General features: G+C 38.6%; 1 protein-coding gene across 7 annotated transcripts in view; it reads left to right on the top strand.

Moving 5' to 3' along the window:
* The window catches only part of ABCC9 (ATP binding cassette subfamily C member 9), a 149,119-nt gene that overhangs the window by 27,005 nt on the left and 104,324 nt on the right, over positions 1-17,790 (top strand). For all 7 annotated transcript variants that reach the window (XM_043440109.1, XM_043440112.1, XM_043440111.1 and 4 more), the window contains 6 exons: positions 90-242; positions 739-894; positions 1,486-1,620; positions 4,330-4,492; positions 10,049-10,089; positions 10,987-11,129. In XM_043440109.1, coding sequence (XP_043296044.1) covers positions 90-242; positions 739-894; positions 1,486-1,620; positions 4,330-4,492; positions 10,049-10,089; positions 10,987-11,129 — 791 coding nt within the window. The remainder of the gene's footprint in view (positions 1-89; positions 243-738; positions 895-1,485; positions 1,621-4,329; positions 4,493-10,048; positions 10,090-10,986; positions 11,130-17,790) is intronic.

The following is a 17,790-nucleotide window of genomic DNA, read 5'->3' as shown; positions in this document are numbered from 1 at the left end:
AAGCAACCATGTATTATTTGATAAATGCAACTATATACTGGTATATGAATAATTTTAATTTATATCTTTTTTTTTCCTTTTGGGATAAGGCTTCAGAAATCCTCTCATCAAAGGAATTTCTTGAAAATGCTTATGTTCTAGCTGTTCTTCTGTTCTTGGCTCTTATTCTGCAAAGGACATTTTTGCAGGCTTCCTACTATGTGACCATTGAGACTGGCATTAACCTCCGTGGAGCCTTGCTGGTATGTACAAGCTCTGAAGGATCCTGACCACAAACCATTCAGTGATAGGAATAGTTGAGAATTCAGTTTTGTTTTTCTCCTTCCCTTTTCAGTTTGATATTATGACATCAGTACTTTCAGGATCTACTTAATAAAAAAAAAACAACCTATAAAGCTGATTAATAAACCCACTGAATTAAAAATACTTCTAGTAATATATTAACAGATTTTGAAATCTTGCATTTATTTACTTCTGTTACTGTTTGTTCCAGAGATTATGTTTAAATTTGAATGTATGTTGAGATTATATCATCAGGAAAAATAAGTTTGTATTTAGTTGAGGACTAAAAGTACCAATGCTGAAATGAAAATAATAGCTGACTTAAGATGGCATTATAAGATTTTTTCCTTTTTTTCGGGAAATTTAAAAATGTTAGTTTTTTCTATGCAAATAAATAAGCATAGTGTTGATTTTAGAATTTTGAGCTTCAAATATGTTTTTTTCCCTTTTTTGCAGGCCATGATATATAATAAAATCCTTCGGCTTTCTACATCTAATTTATCCATGGGTGAGATGACCCTGGGTCAGATCAATAACTTGGTCGCCATTGAAACCAATCAGCTCATGTGGTTCTTGTTTCTGTGTCCCAATCTATGGGCCATGCCTGTTCAGGTAGATCAATATAAGTAAGATTCTTATTTGTTGAGGATATAATAAGAAATTATCAAAAAAAAAAAAAGAAATTATCAGTTTTTAAATGTGTTTGCTTTTTCATTTGAAAAGCTAATATAATTCCAAGAAAATATGGAATGCTGATTTATGGTGGATGACAACGTTTTCCAGAAAAAGTTTGTGTCCTTTTAAAAGTTTGCTGACTGTTTCTGGTCAAAAGCGTCTTGGGACCCCTCTGCAACTTCACGTAGTAAATTGGTTCGACACCAATTGTACACATCATGTTGCTAAAAATAAATTCCTACTGCCTAGCCTTCCCCAGATAAATCATCATGAAATCCTGCTGTCACAGCTGAGTTGACTTCCAAATAAACTTAATAGTCCTTCAGTTGCTAAGTCGTGTCCAGCTGTTGGCGACCCCATGGGCTGCAGCATACCAGACTCCCCTGTCCTTCTCTGTCTCCCAGAGCTTGCTCAAATTTTTAAACTTAATAATTAAGAAATACTACAATTTCACTAAAAAATACTTCCTTTTATGCAGTGGTCCCCACATCCCTGTTCTTTCGCCCCTTTCCTTGTGCTTTCCTTCAGATCATCATGGGAGTGATTCTTCTGTACAACTTGCTCGGGTCCAGCGCGTTGGTTGGTGCCGCCGTCATTGTGCTCCTCGCGCCAATGCAATACTTCATCGCTACAAAGTTGGCAGAAGCTCAGAAGAGCACTCTTGTAAGTAACATCTCTTGGAAACCTTATTAGGAAAATCTAGTAATGCGGTTTCGTTTTTAAATATATAGGAAATTAATACCACTCAGGGTTCTTGGGAAATCATTAGATTGAGATGAAATACCAATATTTCTTTTCCCTTCTTGGGCAGTGAATGTGCATGTTCTGGGTTGCACAACAGTTTTTAAAAGGGGATTTGACATCTAAGATTTAATGACCTTAAACGCTAAATACCACCACAAAGCCTGATGTTTTTACAAGTCATGACGTGATGATGAGGCTTTAGATCTTGTAGGTCACTTACTTACGCTTAGCATGTACCAAAGAATACACTTACTTGTGCATTTGATTACGTGTATATTGGATGTCAATTACTGATGTGGGACGAATGGATCAAGGAATAAATAAAGGGTCAGATTTAGTGCTTCTGAAATTAAATGCTCTCAGAGTTGAGTCAGACCACGTGATGAGCTATGGAGTTACACTGAAATGTTTCAGTAGCAGCTGCTCTGCCTGAGTATGTTCATGGTCAACTTGGCAAGCAAGAAAAAGCTCAGTTATTGCCCCTTTCTGGCTTCAGTTGGGTTTCCCAGGTGGCGCAGTGGTAAAGAATCTACCTGCCAATGCAGGAGATGCAAAAGATGCAAAAGATGATCCCTGGGTCAGGAAGATCCCCTGGAGTAGGAAATGGCAACCCACTCCAGTGTTCTTGCCTGGAAAATTCCATGGACAGAGGAGCCTGGTGGGCTGCAGTCCATGAGGCCGAAAAGAGTTGGACACAACTGAGCGCGTGCACACACACACACACACACACACACACACACTGGCTTCAGTTTTCCATGAAATCATTTTATTTGAGCAAGAATTGGCTTCTTTTAAAGAAATATTTGCAAATAAGTATTGACATCATGTTTAGAAATAAAATTTGATTAAATATGAGCAAGTCTGCCTACAAGTCAGGCATGAAATGTAGAGATGCTGCCACTGGTGGACCATTTTCCAACCTGGTGTTTCCACTGTGACAAGCAAGTCCCTTGTCACGCAAATGGTTTTTATCACTTGTTTTTCTGCTGCTTCTGGTGAGGTTACTCATTACTCTAGGACGTGAATACAGAAAGGTGTGGAAGAGAGACACAAAGAGGGGACATGACAATCTAACATCTGACTCTTTTTGCCATTCATACTGTTGTCATTCACTCACCAGCAATCATGGATAGGCAATTAAGAGCCTCAGGAGACAAAAAGATGAATAAAATCAGATCGTTTGCTAATGCCATTTGCAGCAAAAGGGATGTGACGAGATTATCATCATACTAAATGAAGTAAGTCAGAAAGAGAAAGACAAATATTACACGACAACACTTAGGTGTGGAATCTGAAATATGACACAAGTGAACCTATCTTTGAAACAGAAACAGAATCAGGGACATAGAGAACAGACAGGTGGTTCGCAAAGAGAAGGGCTTGGGAGCGGGATCGAGTGGGAGGTTGGGGTTAGCAGATATAAGGTTTTATATACAAAATAGATAAGCAACAAGATCCTCCTGTATAGCACAGGGAACTGTATTCAATATCCTATGATAAAACATAATGGAAAAGAACATTTAAAAATAATGTGTATGTATGTATATGTGTGTATGTATATATATATATATATAAAATTGAGTCACTTTGTTGTACAGAAGTAATTAACACAATACTAAAACTCAACTATACTTCAAAAAATCAGATTACGTGCTGCTTTTGCTTCTTCCTATCTACCTTCTGCCACTCTGCAGCTCCTTTTAAGAGTTCACAGGTGATACTGTACTTTCCTAGTAAATCTAATAGAATTTGGAGGAAGCTGGAAGAGTTGACTAAAGAGAGGCTTTTGTATCAGCCATGTCTCTACAGTTAATCCAAGTTGTTAGCAATCAGTTAATCTAATTTAGCAATATGTGAGACCAGGTTTGATCCCTGGGTCAGGAAGATCCCCTGGAAAAGGGAATAGCAACCCACTCTAGTAGTCTTGCTTGGAGAATCCCATGGACAGAGGAGCCTGGTGGGCTACAGTCCATGGGGTTGCAAAGAATTGGACACAACTGAGCAACTAACACAACACAATAACAACAAAATCTAATTTAGGCTCTGTGACAGAGCTTATGAAGAAGGAGGTAGGAATCTCTTGAAGTTAAAGATAATAGGCTTGGTTTCACTAAGTGTCTTATGAAGACTCACTGCGAATACACGCAACAAACAGTGTACACTCACATTCCCAAATCAATAGTGACCTAACTTTTTTTTACATTCATTGTTTCTCATCTCCTAAGCATGACTTATAGACCTGAGGGGAGAATTAAATGATTTAGGTATGAGAAGGCACCCTTGGAAGTCTCTTTATCAACTCCTTACATGTCTGTGTGTGTTATCTGCAGACATCATTCAAGGAAATCATATGAAACTTAAGACACTGCTTTTATTTAAACCAAAGCAACAGAGGCATAAACAGTTTCTAGGTGGAAAGAAATTGGAGGCTGTCTCATTCAACTCTTCATTTTCATGTTGGAGGCAGAAGCACAGAGTTTCACTATTTCTCCCAGGAGTCTCACAGCCATCATTAGAGCCCAAGCCAGGCAGAAATCAAGTTCTTCTCAATCCATATCCAGTAATGGCCTTGCCTCTCTGATTCACTTGGATGCAGCTTGCATTGTTTTTTATTCCTTCCTTTTATAGGATTATTCCACGGAGAGACTGAAGAAAACAAATGAAATACTGAAAGGCATCAAACTTCTGAAACTGTACGCCTGGGAGCACATCTTTTGCAAGAGTGTGGAAGAGACAAGAATGAAGGAACTCTCCAGTCTCAAAACCTTTGCTCTTTATACATCACTCTCCAGTAAGTTGCTGTCGCTCTGAGGACCACCAAAAACATGTGGTCTGTTTGGTGTGACTTAGGATCATTGAGACATTCTAGACATCAGAGGAAGTACATTTATTTTCTCCATTTGTGAGGTTCTGTAGCCACTAGCCAAACAAGTTTATTTAAATTTAATTTTTTTTGGATGTGGACCATTTTTAAAGTCTTTTTGAATTTGTTTTACGTTTTGGCTTCTGTTTTACATTTTGATTTTTTGGCTGTGAGACATGTGGAATTTTAGCTCCCAGACCAGGGATCAAACCCACATCTTTTGCATTGAAAGGTGAAGTCTTAGTGACTGGACAGCCAGGGAAGTTCCTATTTAAATTTAAAGAGCAAAGTCAGGATAAGCTTAAAGTCAAGTAGAACTGAATTTGACTCCTTGCAAGTTTGTATCTTTGCCATGTTACTTGACATCTGAAATCCTTGGTTTCTTCATCTCTAAGCTGGGGATGGTAATGATTAGGAGTCTGATCATTGAAACCCTCATTTCAGTTACAGTTGGGATGCATAGTGGGTTTTCAGTAAAAATTTGCTTATAGAGAATAGACTTGTGGACCCAGGAGGAGGAAGGAGAGGTTGGAACGAATTGAGAGGACAGCATTGAAACATATACATTGCCATATGTAAAATTAGGTAGCAGTGGAAATTTGCCGTATGACACAAGGAGTTCAAATCCAGTACTCTGTGACAATCTGGAGGAATGAGATTGTCACTCCTCTAGAGGAAAGTGGAAGGTGGGAGGGTGGTTCAAGAGGGAGGGGACATATGTGTACGTATGGACGATTCATGTTGATATATGGCAGAAACCAACACAGTATTATAAAGCAATTATCCTCCAATTTTCAAAAAATGTAAATTAAAAAAATATCAATTGGAAAAATATAAATAAATAAATTGATTTGGCTATATTACTATTGATTTTATCCCCTAAAATCCTTAAAAATTATCTGCGGTTGTCTTCCCTGTCTCTTGGGGGAGCTTATGATATTATATCTCCTTGAAGATTGCACTTGAAATGCCAGTTTTGGAAACTGAGGAGGAAAAAAAAGTCAACATTTCCGGGTGAAAAAAGCCAAACTGCATTTACATAAAACCCTCTTTTTCCAGTACATGCTTAAGACTTTTTAAATATAAAGCTTTTCCTCCACAACTCTAATTTTTAAAACATGATTGTTTCAAAAATATTGTTGTTGTTTTCCTCAAAGGGTGACACGGAGTACTTGTAAGAAGAATGAGTTCATGTTAGTAGAATTCTTATGAACTTGGCCAAACTACTCCCACTAATGTTTGATTTAATTTGTATGTCAGTTTTGCTCCTTTCTATTGTTCTCAAGGCTTTATTTGGAGGTTTATAGATGGTTTCCTCTTGAATTCTGAACTCCTTGAGTCCTTAGAGATTATAAACACTTCTTTTGTGAAATGGATGTAAGGAAAGTGTTTGGTTTATATAGCTCATTTATTTTAGCCCTAATGCTGGATACATTAGAAAGGAAACGGGAAGGAGATTTATATTCCAGCTCTGCACCACGACTCATAGAGTGTCAAAATGCTAGAAGATGAAATGATTGATATCTACTTGCTTATATGATAGAACTGTAAGCTGCTGGCTCCTAAAATCTATTTCTGTCTGCAGTATACTAAAGTTCTCATGGGGTAGATGGATGTGGCCAGAAATGGTGATGATGATAGTAATAGTAATTATGATAATAATAACAAAAACATTTTGAGATATTCCGTCAGTTTTGCTATAAGTGACTTTATATATATCGTCCTATTTAGTCCTCACAGCAGCCCAGTGATTTTGATTCCATTATTAACTTCATTTTGCAAATTAGAAGACTGAGGTTAGAGCTTAAATAACTTGAATTTCCCCCAAATCATCCAGCGGCTAAACAATAGAGGTGGGTTGTTTAACTCAACCCGGTTATATAAGATTTGGGTTAGTCTTTGAAAGTCAGAGACAAAAGAGGAGAGAACAGAGGAGACCATACTAGAAACAAAAAGCAAAGAAATCATGAAGGTCAAAGAGCATAGTCACTTTTTTATGATTGTACGCAGCAGGAATTCTTGGTGCAATGATGTGAAGTTCCACTTACACCATGTCCAAGTTTTATAATTTGATTACTTAGAGTGTTGGTGGTAGTGAAGAGCTTCCACTATATGAGTTGAATACAGCTGGTTGTAAATCTCACCTCTGCCACTACATAGCAGGATGGCTTTGACCAAATCACTACTTCTCTTCTCCAAGCCTCAATTTTTCATCCGTAACATTGGATGATAAAAATCCCTATCATGTAGGATTGTGATAAAGATGACAATAGATTAAAGAGTGCTGCAGATGTTGGTTGACTTGTTGATTGACTCTATTCTAGGCAGTATGTCAAGTGCTTTGTACTCATTGTGGATAAAGCCCCTGGCAAGTGGGCTAGTGTTCAGTAACCTCACTCCCTCAGTTTCCTCCTCTAAGAATTGGTATAATAAAAATAATGCCTTTCTCAGGACTTCCCTGGTGCACCAGTGTTTTAAGATGTCACCTTCCCATGCAGACGGTGCAGGTTCAACCCCTGGTCAGGGCTCTAAGATCCTACATGCCTCGCAGCCAAAAAACCAAAACGTAAAACAGAAGCAGTGTTCTAAAAAATTCAGTAACATACTTCAAAGATGGTTCACATCAAAAAATCTTTAAAAAAAAAAAAGAAGAGAGAGAATACCTTCTCACAGGCATATTGTGAGAATCAAATGAAACAGTGAATGTGGCACTGTTCTGTAACTGTTAAAAATATTTTATAAATGGTATTTGCAGAAAACATAAGAAAAAAAAAATGAAAGAAAAAAGTCAGCCATACAATGTAGTGGGTATTGTTGGGTCTTGGAGTGCAGGCTGACCTGAAATGAAATCCTGCCTCGGTGCCTGTCCACTCTGCCCCATTGGTCAGCGTTTGGTGGCATCTCAGTTTCTTCATTAGGAAGTTGGGCTGTATTAAGCATACCTGGGGGAATTAAGTAAGATAATGTACACAAAAATGCTCAATCCATGGTATCGGAAAATATTGAAAAATAAAGTTGAACGGGACAAATGCTAATAGAACTGAAAATCCATCTCTATGAATCAGTGTTCTTTCCACTAGAGATGATATCTGGGGGCAAAAGAAATTCTGTTGAATCATTTCCTAATCTCCACTGCCAAATGGATATGTGCTGTTTATGGATTTAATTTATTGGCAAAAAAAAAAAAAGAATGAACGACACTTTTATTTTTTCTCCCTTCACTTTGATAGAGTTTTACATGGAGAAGTGGGAAGAACATGAAGCTTTTGACCAGAAAAGTGTGGGTTTTAATCCAAGCTGTGTCATCTCCTAGTTTAGAATCTTGCCTTTTACTCATCCTTGCTGTTTTCTTTATTGCGCGGGGGTAGTTGTAATCGTTAAATAGGAGAATGCACGTGAAGGTGCTCCTATCATAGGTGAGTAATTGTGAGTTGCTGGGTAGTGGCAGAGCGAAGTGGTGGTGAGCACAGTCTGAGAAGCCCAGCTGGGTGACCTCCTGCATCTCATTCTCATCTTTATGCTGAGATAGAAATGGTCCTGCTTCCTGCATTGGGTGCAGAGTACCAGATAAGTGGTTTTTAATAAAATAGCAGCTGTTCTCGCTCTCCCTCATCCAGAGATAACTTATTTAAAGATATTTAGAATGAGTCATAAATAATGATATGAAGGAAAAGAAAGAAATACACTTAGAAAAAAATAAGGTAACACTAGGCAGAGAAAGATGATGGAAACACAGCTCTTCATCTGTACTATTATGATCTCAGAGCTGTGTTTGGATTGCTGGTACCGTACAAGAATTCAGATTTGGTAGCTAAGCCTCTTCTGGACCTTTAAAAGCATAGGCTGAGTCTGTATGTGGTGGTAAGGACAGTTCATGAAAACAGATCATGAGAGCTGGTGGTGATTTTTGGATGGAATCTCTTTTTTATTAATTAATTTTTATTGGCGTGTAGGTGCTTTGCAGTGTTGTGTTAATTTCTGACCTACAGCAAAAAATGAGTCAGCCATATATACATACATGTATCCCCTCCTTTTTGGATTTCCTTCCTGTTTAGGATAACAAGGTACATTTTTGAGTTCCCTGTGCTATACCATAGGTTCTTGTTAGTTACCTATTTTACACATAGTATCAATAGTGTATATGTATCAATCCCAATTTCCCAGTTCCTCCCACCCCACTCCTTTCCCCCTTGGTATCCATACATTTGTTCTCTATGTCTGGGTCTGTTTTTCTGGTTTGCACATAAGGTCTTCTATACCATCTTTCTAGATTCCACATATATGCATTAATATACTATATTTGTTTTTCTCTTTCTGACTTTACTCTGTATAGATGGACTCTTCTGAGTGTTGAGAAAATTAGATTCTAGTTCTTACTCTGCCGTTGCCTGGCTCTGTTACCAACAATGCAGTTGCTTTGTGGTTCTCTGTCCCTAAAACTCTATGTTTTATGACAAAATAACTACAAATCATCAACTTGGCTTTTGATTTTTTTCCCCTATTACTTCCAAATGCAAGTATTTTAGCCTAAATCTGAGTTTTTCTTATTTCAGTTCTGCGTATCATGCTTATCAAATGATAGTGCACTATAGTCCTGGAGAGAGATTTAAACAAGCAGAGTGTCCAGGATATGGAGTTATTTTATCAAACAAAAGGTCTCTAAGTGAAAACTAATATCACTTCGGGAGAGAGATTTTTCACATAATGTCAAATTCTTGCTTTTTGTCTGTATGTGAAAATAAAAGTGTTAACCGCTCAGCGTGTCTCTTTGCAAACTCATGGACTGCAGCCCACCAGGCTCCTCTGTCCATGGGATTCTCCAGACAAGAATACTGGAGTGGATTGCCATTCCCTTCTTCAAGGGATCTTCCTGACCCAGGGATCAAACCCGGGTCTCCTGCATTGCGGGCGGATTCTTCACCATCTGAGCCACCAGGGAAGCCCCCTTTATCTGTGTAATATCCCAGCTTTCATATTTTTAAATTAGTTTAGTGGAAATAAAATGTGGACTGTAAATACTCTGAAGAATGTGTATTTGTTAAATTCTAATAACTTAAGTTATTAAAGGATTATTTCATTTAAAGTTTGCTCTTTGTAACATTTCATAAAAATATAATTGGGGGGGACTTCCCTGGTGGTCCAGTGCTTAAGTTTCCACACTTCCAATGCAGGGGGTGGGGGTTCCATGCTGGGGAACTAAGATCCAGCTTGCTGTGTGGCTCAGCCAAAAAAAGAAATCGATGCTCAAAAATAATTTTTCAATAAACTAGAACATTTTCTGGTTAAGACTCATGTGTGGGAGTTCACAACTGTGAACCAAGAAATACCAACTGGGAAATGTTTGTGGACTCAAAGACAAAATGTTATTTAATGCACTCAGTCCTTGAATGTCTTCAAGGAAAGTTAAAATAATAATGATTAATTAAAGCTCCTGAAGATGTTTCACAGTTCAATGACACTAATGCCTTTGCTTTCTTTCCACAGTCTTCATGAACGCGGCAATTCCCATAGCAGCTGTTCTTGCTGTAAGACATATTTTCTTACCTTTAGAAATGGAACCAAGTCAGTGTTTAGAAATGACTTAGGAATAAGCATGTGTGGGTGGTAACATGTATTACCACCTTTTTGCTGTCTCTACTGTGACGGTTCTAATCTGGGGTTTCTCAACCATGGCACTATGGAACGTTGGGCCACAAAGAATTAATTCTTTGTGGCTCTGCATTAGGATGTCTAGCAGCATCTCTGGCTTCCACTTATTAAATGCCATTAGTACCATCAAAAATATCCCGACACTGCCAAATGTGCCTGGGGAACAAAATTAACAGAGGCTGAGAACTTACTGTTCTAACATCCATGACCTGATTCCTGGACATTCTTACAACAGGATTGTACTAGATCAACAACCCAAATATGTTAAATGATTACATTTCAAAAGAAAAGGACAAACCCAGGAACCAGTATTACATTTAGAAATGTAAGTTTGCCTTGGATGCAAGTGTTGGCGATTTTAGGAAAGAGTCACAATAGGGACCCCCAAACAATGGAATTTTCTTTTTTCTTTCTCAAAAAATTTAGTACTGGTTGGAAAGAGCCTGACCAGGTGTTAAGAACTCTGGATTCTCTCATAGTTATTCCCCCTTTTCAGTAATTTGACAGAAGTCAGTTTTCTGATCTTTAGAATCTGTTTTGCCCTTTTCACAAGTTTACTGTTAGAACTAATGTAGACCATTAAGTACTCTAGTATTTTAGTACTTAAGTACTCAAGTGTTGTTTTTCTTAGGGAGTAATTTGGATGAAGTAATAGTATTTTTCAGAGTTGCAGTGGACCTGCTGGCATAGAAGAAGCTGTTTGGTTTGTAAAATGTAACATAAGTATTTGTGACACTTTCTCCAGCTTTCTCTAAAACGCTTTCTTTGCACAGACGTTTGTGACCCACGCGTATGCCAGCGGGAACAACCTCAAGCCCGCAGAGGCCTTTGCTTCGCTGTCTCTCTTCCACATCCTGGTCACCCCTCTCTTCCTGCTGTCCACCGTGGTCAGGTTTGCAGTCAAAGCCATCATCAGGTATGTGCTGGGATGTCTGGTGTGTTTTGCTTGATTACAGAAATACTACTAGCTCATGTTGGCAGTGGTTTAGGCACTTCTGTTGTGTCCGACTCTTTGCGACCCATAGACTGTATCCTGGCAGGCTCCTTTGACCACAGGATTATCTGGGCAAGAATACTGAAGTGGGTTGCCATGCCTTATTCCAGGGAATCTTCCTGACCCAGGGATTGAACCTGCATCCCTTACATCTCCTGCATTAAAAGGCAGGTTCTTTACCACTAGCACCACCTTGAAGGCCCATGGTAGTAAGTTAGAAAATGTATAAAAAGAACATCTTAATCACTGCCCAGAGATTACTTGATATCAGAGATAACTTGTTAAAACTTTGCTGTGAGACCTTTCAGTCCCTTATTTCATGTAAAAATAATTATTCTAAAATAAAAATTTTGAATTTTTTGGTTATTTTTTCCCTCATTAAGATCATATGCATGATATTTACTGGCTATGTGATATTCCACTATTTGGAGGTATTTGAATTTACTTAACGGTTACCACTTCACTGGACATTTAGAATGTTTCTGTTTTCACCCTAACATAAATAACATTTGAGAGAAGCATCTCTTTATCTTTAAACTTTTCTCTGGTTATTTTCTAAAGTCAGACTTCTAGAAGTGCCAACACTCATTCTGATAGTGTGCGTCTTCTTAAGGCGCTTAATGAGTATGGCCATGTGGTTTTCCATTAAAGGAGATATAGGTCAAAAGATGTAACAAGTTTTTAAGATTTTTTTTTAATGAGTATGGCCATAATGTTTTCCAGCAAAGCTGGGCCAGTTTATATTTTTACCAACAGTGATAATATTCACATCAACTCATATTTTCTGTTTTATTTTTGTTTAGTTTGGCAAAGAAAAAATAAATAAAATTCCAGACTCACAGTCTCTGCAAATGGGAAGACTTTGCAGAAATGAGTGCAGTGTTTTGTTCACTTTAACTATACTTTTATAGTGTTTCTGATCAGTGTGGACCTCACCTTCAACTCACAATGTCCCATAATGCACAGCTATAAAAAGATGTGATCTGATAGTAACCATTTCCCCACCATTTTTACTTGTATTGTATAATACATATGTTAGAAAACCATGTTATACTACACCGTATGTGCTTTAGTCTCCTATATTTGATAGGTATTCTTAAGATAGTATTTTGCTTTTTGCTATGAAGTTTTATAAACCTTATAAAACCTCAGCATGTTTCATAAACAGTATTTATCATATTTATATCTGGCCTTTGAAAAAAAAACCAAGATGTTGCAATACAGAAATGAAACTGGAAAATTGAAGCCTTAACTATACTAAGCGTAGTGTTGCCACTGCTAGTAATGTGGAGCATCTATCATAAGACCTTCAAAAATGAGTAAATTTCCCAATGTTTATGTATTATTGGGAAAACTGGTATTTAATATTCAAAATAACAAAAGCTCCAGTTTTAGGCAATAGTATATAGTGACTTAATGACTTAATACAAAATATCATTATGATGTGTATAATTTGTGTTAGTTGCTTAGCCGTGTCTGACTCTTTGTGACCCCATGGACTGTAACCTGTCAGACTCCTCTGTCCATACTGTTCATGGAATTCTCCAGGTAAGAATACTGGAGTAGATAACCATTCCCTTCTCCAGTGAATCTTCCTGACCCAGGGATTGAACCCAGGTCTCCTGTATTGCAGACAGATTCTTTTAGCATCTGAGCCACCAGGAAGCCCCAATGGTTAGCTCACTGCATTGTGCGGGAAATGAACCAAGGTAAATGCTTGAGTAGATGGGTGAACTTAACTCAGATGACCATTATATCTACTACTGTGGGCAAGAATCCCTTAGAAGAAATGGAGTAACCATCATAGTCAACAAAAGAGTCCAAAATGAAGTTCTTGGAGGCAATCTCAAAAACAACAGAATGATCTCTGTTTTTTCCCAAGACAAGCCATTCAATATCACAGCAATTGTCTATTTCCCAACCAGTAATGCTGAAGAAGCTGAAGTTGAATGGTTCTGTGAAGACCTACAAGACCTTCTAGAACTAACACCCAAAAAAGATGTCCTTTTCATTATAGGGGTCTGGAATGTAAAAGTAGGGAGTCAAGAAACACCTGGAGTAACAGGCAAATTTGGCCATGGAGTACAGAATGAAGCAGGGCAAAGGCTAATAACAGTTTTGCCAAGAGAATGCACTGGTCGTAGCAAACATCCTCTTCCAACAACACAAGAGAAGACTCTACATATGGTTATCACCAGATGGTCAACACTGAAATCAGACTGATCATATTATTTGCAGCCAAAGATGGAGAAGCTCTATACAGTCAGCAAAAACAAGACCAGGAGCTGACTGTGGCTCAGATCATGAACGCCTTATTGCCAAATTCAGACTTAAATTTAAGAAAGTAGGGAAAACCAGTGGACCATTCAGGTATGACCTAAATCAAATCCCTTATGATTATACAATGGAAGTGAGAAATAGATTGAAGGGATTAGATCTGATAGACAGAGTGCCTGAAGAACTATGGATGGAGGTTCATGACATTGTACAGGAGACAGGGATCAAGACCATCCCCAAAGAAAAGATCAGAAGGAGGCTTTACAAATAGCTTAGAAAAGAAGAGAAGCAAAAATCAAAGGAAAAATCAAAGATATACCCATTTGAATGCCGAGTTCCAAAGAATAGCATAGAGAGATAAGAAAGCCTTCCTCAGTGATCAGTGCAAAGAAATAAAGGAAACAACAGAATGGGAAAGACTAGACATCTCTTCAAGAAAATTAGAGCTACCAAGGGAACATTTCATGCAAAGATGGGCACAATAAAGGAGAGAAATGGTAGGGACCTAACAGAAGCAGAAGATATTAAGGAGAGGCGGCAAGAATACACAGAACTATACAAAAAAGATCTTCACAACTCAGATAATCACGATGGTGTGATCACTCACCTAGAGCCAGACATCCTGGAATGTGAAATCAAGTGGCTCTTAGCAAGCATCACTACAAACAAAGCTAGTTGAGGTGATGGAATTCCAGTTGAGCTCTTTCAAATCTGGAAAGATGATGCTGTGGAGGTGCTGCACTCAATATGCCAGCAAATTTGGAAAACTCAGCAGTGGCCACAGGACTGGAAAAGGTCAGTTTTCATTCCAATCCCTAAGAAAGGCAATGCCAAAGAATGCTCAAACTACCACACAATTCCATTCATCTCACACGCTAGCAAAGTAACGCTTAAAATTCTGCAAGCCAGGTTTCAAAAGTACGTGAACTGTGAACTTCCAAATGTTCAAGCTGGATTTAGAAAAGGCAGAGGAACCAGAGATCAAATTGCCAACATTTGTTGGATCATCAGAAAAGCAAGACAGTTCCAGAAAAACATCTATTTCTGCTTTATTGACTATGCCAAAGCCTTTGACTGTATGGATCACAATAAACTGTGGAAAATTCTGAAAGAGATAGGAATACCAGACCACCTGCCCTGCCCTTGAGAAATCTGTATGCAGGTTGGGAAGCAACAGTTAGAACTGGTCATGGAACAATAGACTTGTTCCAAATAGGGAAAGGATTACGTCAAGGCTGTATATTGTCACTCTGTTTATTTAACTTATATGCAGAATACGTCATGAGAAATGCTGAGCTGGGTGAAGCACCAGCTGGAATCAAGATTGCTGGGAGAAATATCAATAGCCTCAGATACACAGATGACACCACCCTTATGGCAGAATGCAAAGAACTAAAGAGCCTCTTGATGAAAGTGAAAGAGGAGAGTGAAGAAGTTGGCTTAAAACTCAACATTCAGAAAACTAAGATCATGGCATCTTGTCCCATCACTTCATGGCAAATAGATGGGGAAACAGTGGAAACAGTGACAGACTTTATTTTGGGGGGCTCCAAAATCACTGCAGATGGTGACTGCAGCCTTGAAATTAAAAGACGCTTGCTCCTTGGAAGAAAAGTTATGACCAACCTAGACAGCATATTAAAAAACAGAGACATCACTTTGCCAACAAAGGTCCGTCTAGTCAAGGCTATGGTTTTTCCAGTGGTCATGTATGGATGTGAGAGTTGAACTATAAAGAAAGCTGAGCGCCGAAGAATTGATGCTTTTGAACTGTGGTGTTGGAGAAGTCCCTTGGACTGCAAGGAGATCCAACCAGTCCATTGTAAAGGAAATCAGTCCTGGGTGTTCATTGGAAGGACTGATGTTGAAGCTGAAACTCCGATACTTTAGCCACCTCATAGAAGAACTGACTCTTTGGAAAAGATCTGGATGCTGGGAAAGATTGAAGGGAGGAGAAGGGGATGACAGAGGATGAGATGGTTGGATGGCATCACCAATTTGATGGACAGGAGTTGAGTTAACTCCAGGAGTTGGTGATGGACAGGGAGGCCTGGTGTGCTGCAGTCCATGGGGTCGCAAAGAGTTGGACATGACTGAGCGACTGAACTGAACTAAACATCTGCTTGGAAGCAGCTATGCTCATGACTATACTGCCACACCTTATCTTATTATAAAGCAAATTCTGATTGGTTACACTAATTCATATCATGATCATTACAATCCTATTCTGTAAGATATGTCATTTGTAACAGACTCTGGAGCGGTTCAGCATTTAAAGCTCAGGCCCTCTGGACTCATCTGCCCTCATTTTCTTTGCTCATTGTTCTGCCTTCTGAAACACTTGTACGGATCACTGACTGATTTCTGTAGCACCACTTCCAAATTAGGCAGTGCCCTGGAAGAGAAGCCACTTCAAACAGTAAAACTGATAAATGGCCAGAGTCTGCTATTTTGGTTCTTATTTTCATTTTCTCCATTTAATAGTTGCCCCTCTCATTGCTGCCTTCTTAATTGAATTTGACTTTGTGCTACAAGTAGAGATAGAAAACAGTTGATAACTAATAATAGAGCACTCCTCTGAAATCAGGAGGTTGCCAGGTTGCAAGCAGTGAAAGGACTTTAACTATGTTACTATGAAAAAAAAAAAAAACTAATTAATCTCAGGGTGTGGGTTTCCCCAGGTCCACAGGATACATTCCTGCTGTAGTGAATCCTAGTGAAACTGAGAGTGGATCATAATCCCTGTGTATTTCTGCATTGCACTCTCTCTTCTGTATGTTCCAGGGAATAGGCATTTGCCAGTTTGATAAAGACCAGTCTGTTTTCAGGGCTCAGCTCCAGATTTCCCAAGCCATAGGCCAAATGGAATCAGCTTATAAAACCTTGCTTCTCTAAAGTGAATTTCAGTGGTTGATTTGTGGGTCCTAGGGAAATGACCAGTCAACAGAAGAGGCCAGTGCTTTTTCCCACTGTGTGCTGGTTCTCGGAACCCAGATGAGTATTCTTCCCCAGCGTGGACTGGGCTCGGCATTTTCCTCTGCGCCTGGGATCCCATGACCAGTCTTGAATGCCAGTTGGCCCACAGCGAGTTGAAGCAGCCTGTTTATAATTGGAGACTTTGGTTAGCTGATTTTGAAACTGCTTCTCAGGACTGTAGAAGTCCAAGTTATTTGCTACATTCAGATGCATTCTGAAATTTGGAGGGTTAGAATGGGGTGCAACATGTGCATGTAAGAGACGTGTAAACTTCTCTGCTATAGGAAAATTCTGTGCCATGGGAGATGTGTTGCCTCAAGAAAATTCTATGCTTTATTTAAAAATATTTAGCTTGTTAGATACAATTGTTTGTGGTGCTCAGTGGGTGGGACCTTATACATACATAATAAAATGGAAGAAAGAGGCAATTAAAGATTCAGATTATTACTTCTTAACTGCAACATTCCATATCATTTGAGTTCTTTCGACCTTTTATGATGATATGTTCCAGTCTGCATTTGCAAAATGGAGGGAAAGAAGTGAAAAAAAGTAGGAAAGTCACTAATTTCTTAAATATTAAAATACTTGAATAAGAGTGATTTTTTTTCTGGATGCTTGCCTTTCTTATCCTCTTTGGTTTCTTGGTAAGAAAATAGTTAATGTAAATTGCTTTTCTGGAGGAAAATGTCAGTTGCTATGTTGTATCCTTTATAAATAATTTGAGTTTAGGTTTCTGGTATTTGAAGTATAATGCAGTATCTATGTCCAAAGATGTCATTTGCCAAGGAAAAAATGTGTAAAACGAATCCCTTGCTTTGTTGGAAGATAACTTTGTGTCCTTTCTCTCGTGTACCTCCCAGAGGAAAGTATATTTGGCTAGTCCACTGTGATTACCTTCAATCAAATAAATTGTTACTGATATTTTTCATAGAGCATGCTCACAGGTTGACTTGGTCTGCATTTACAAAACTCTCATGGTTCACATAAGAAAAACACGTAACTGCCAGTAAAAATAACAGTTATTCCCCCAAAACATAGTACCTGTCCGAGATTCTCTTGTGTGTATGTATGCTCAGTCATGTCTGACTCTGTGACCTCACAGACTATAGTCCCCCATCCTCTGTCCATGGGATTTCCCAGACAAGAATACTGGAGTGGGTTGCCATTTTCCCCTCCAAGGGGTTGAACCCACATCTCTTGAGTCTCTTGTACTGACAGGTGGATTCCTTACCAGGAGTGCCACCTGGGAAGCCCCAAGGTACTCAAACTGTATCTAAGCACCCAGATTTAAAAAGTGAAAAAATACCATGGGTAACATAAATTTAAATAC

This window comes from Cervus canadensis, chromosome 21, assembly GCF_019320065.1.
Source record: "Cervus canadensis isolate Bull #8, Minnesota chromosome 21, ASM1932006v1, whole genome shotgun sequence".
NCBI lineage: Eukaryota > Metazoa > Chordata > Mammalia > Artiodactyla > Cervidae > Cervus > Cervus canadensis.
Note: the sequence above shows the minus strand (reverse complement) of the source record. Positions and strands in the feature narration are given on the sequence as shown.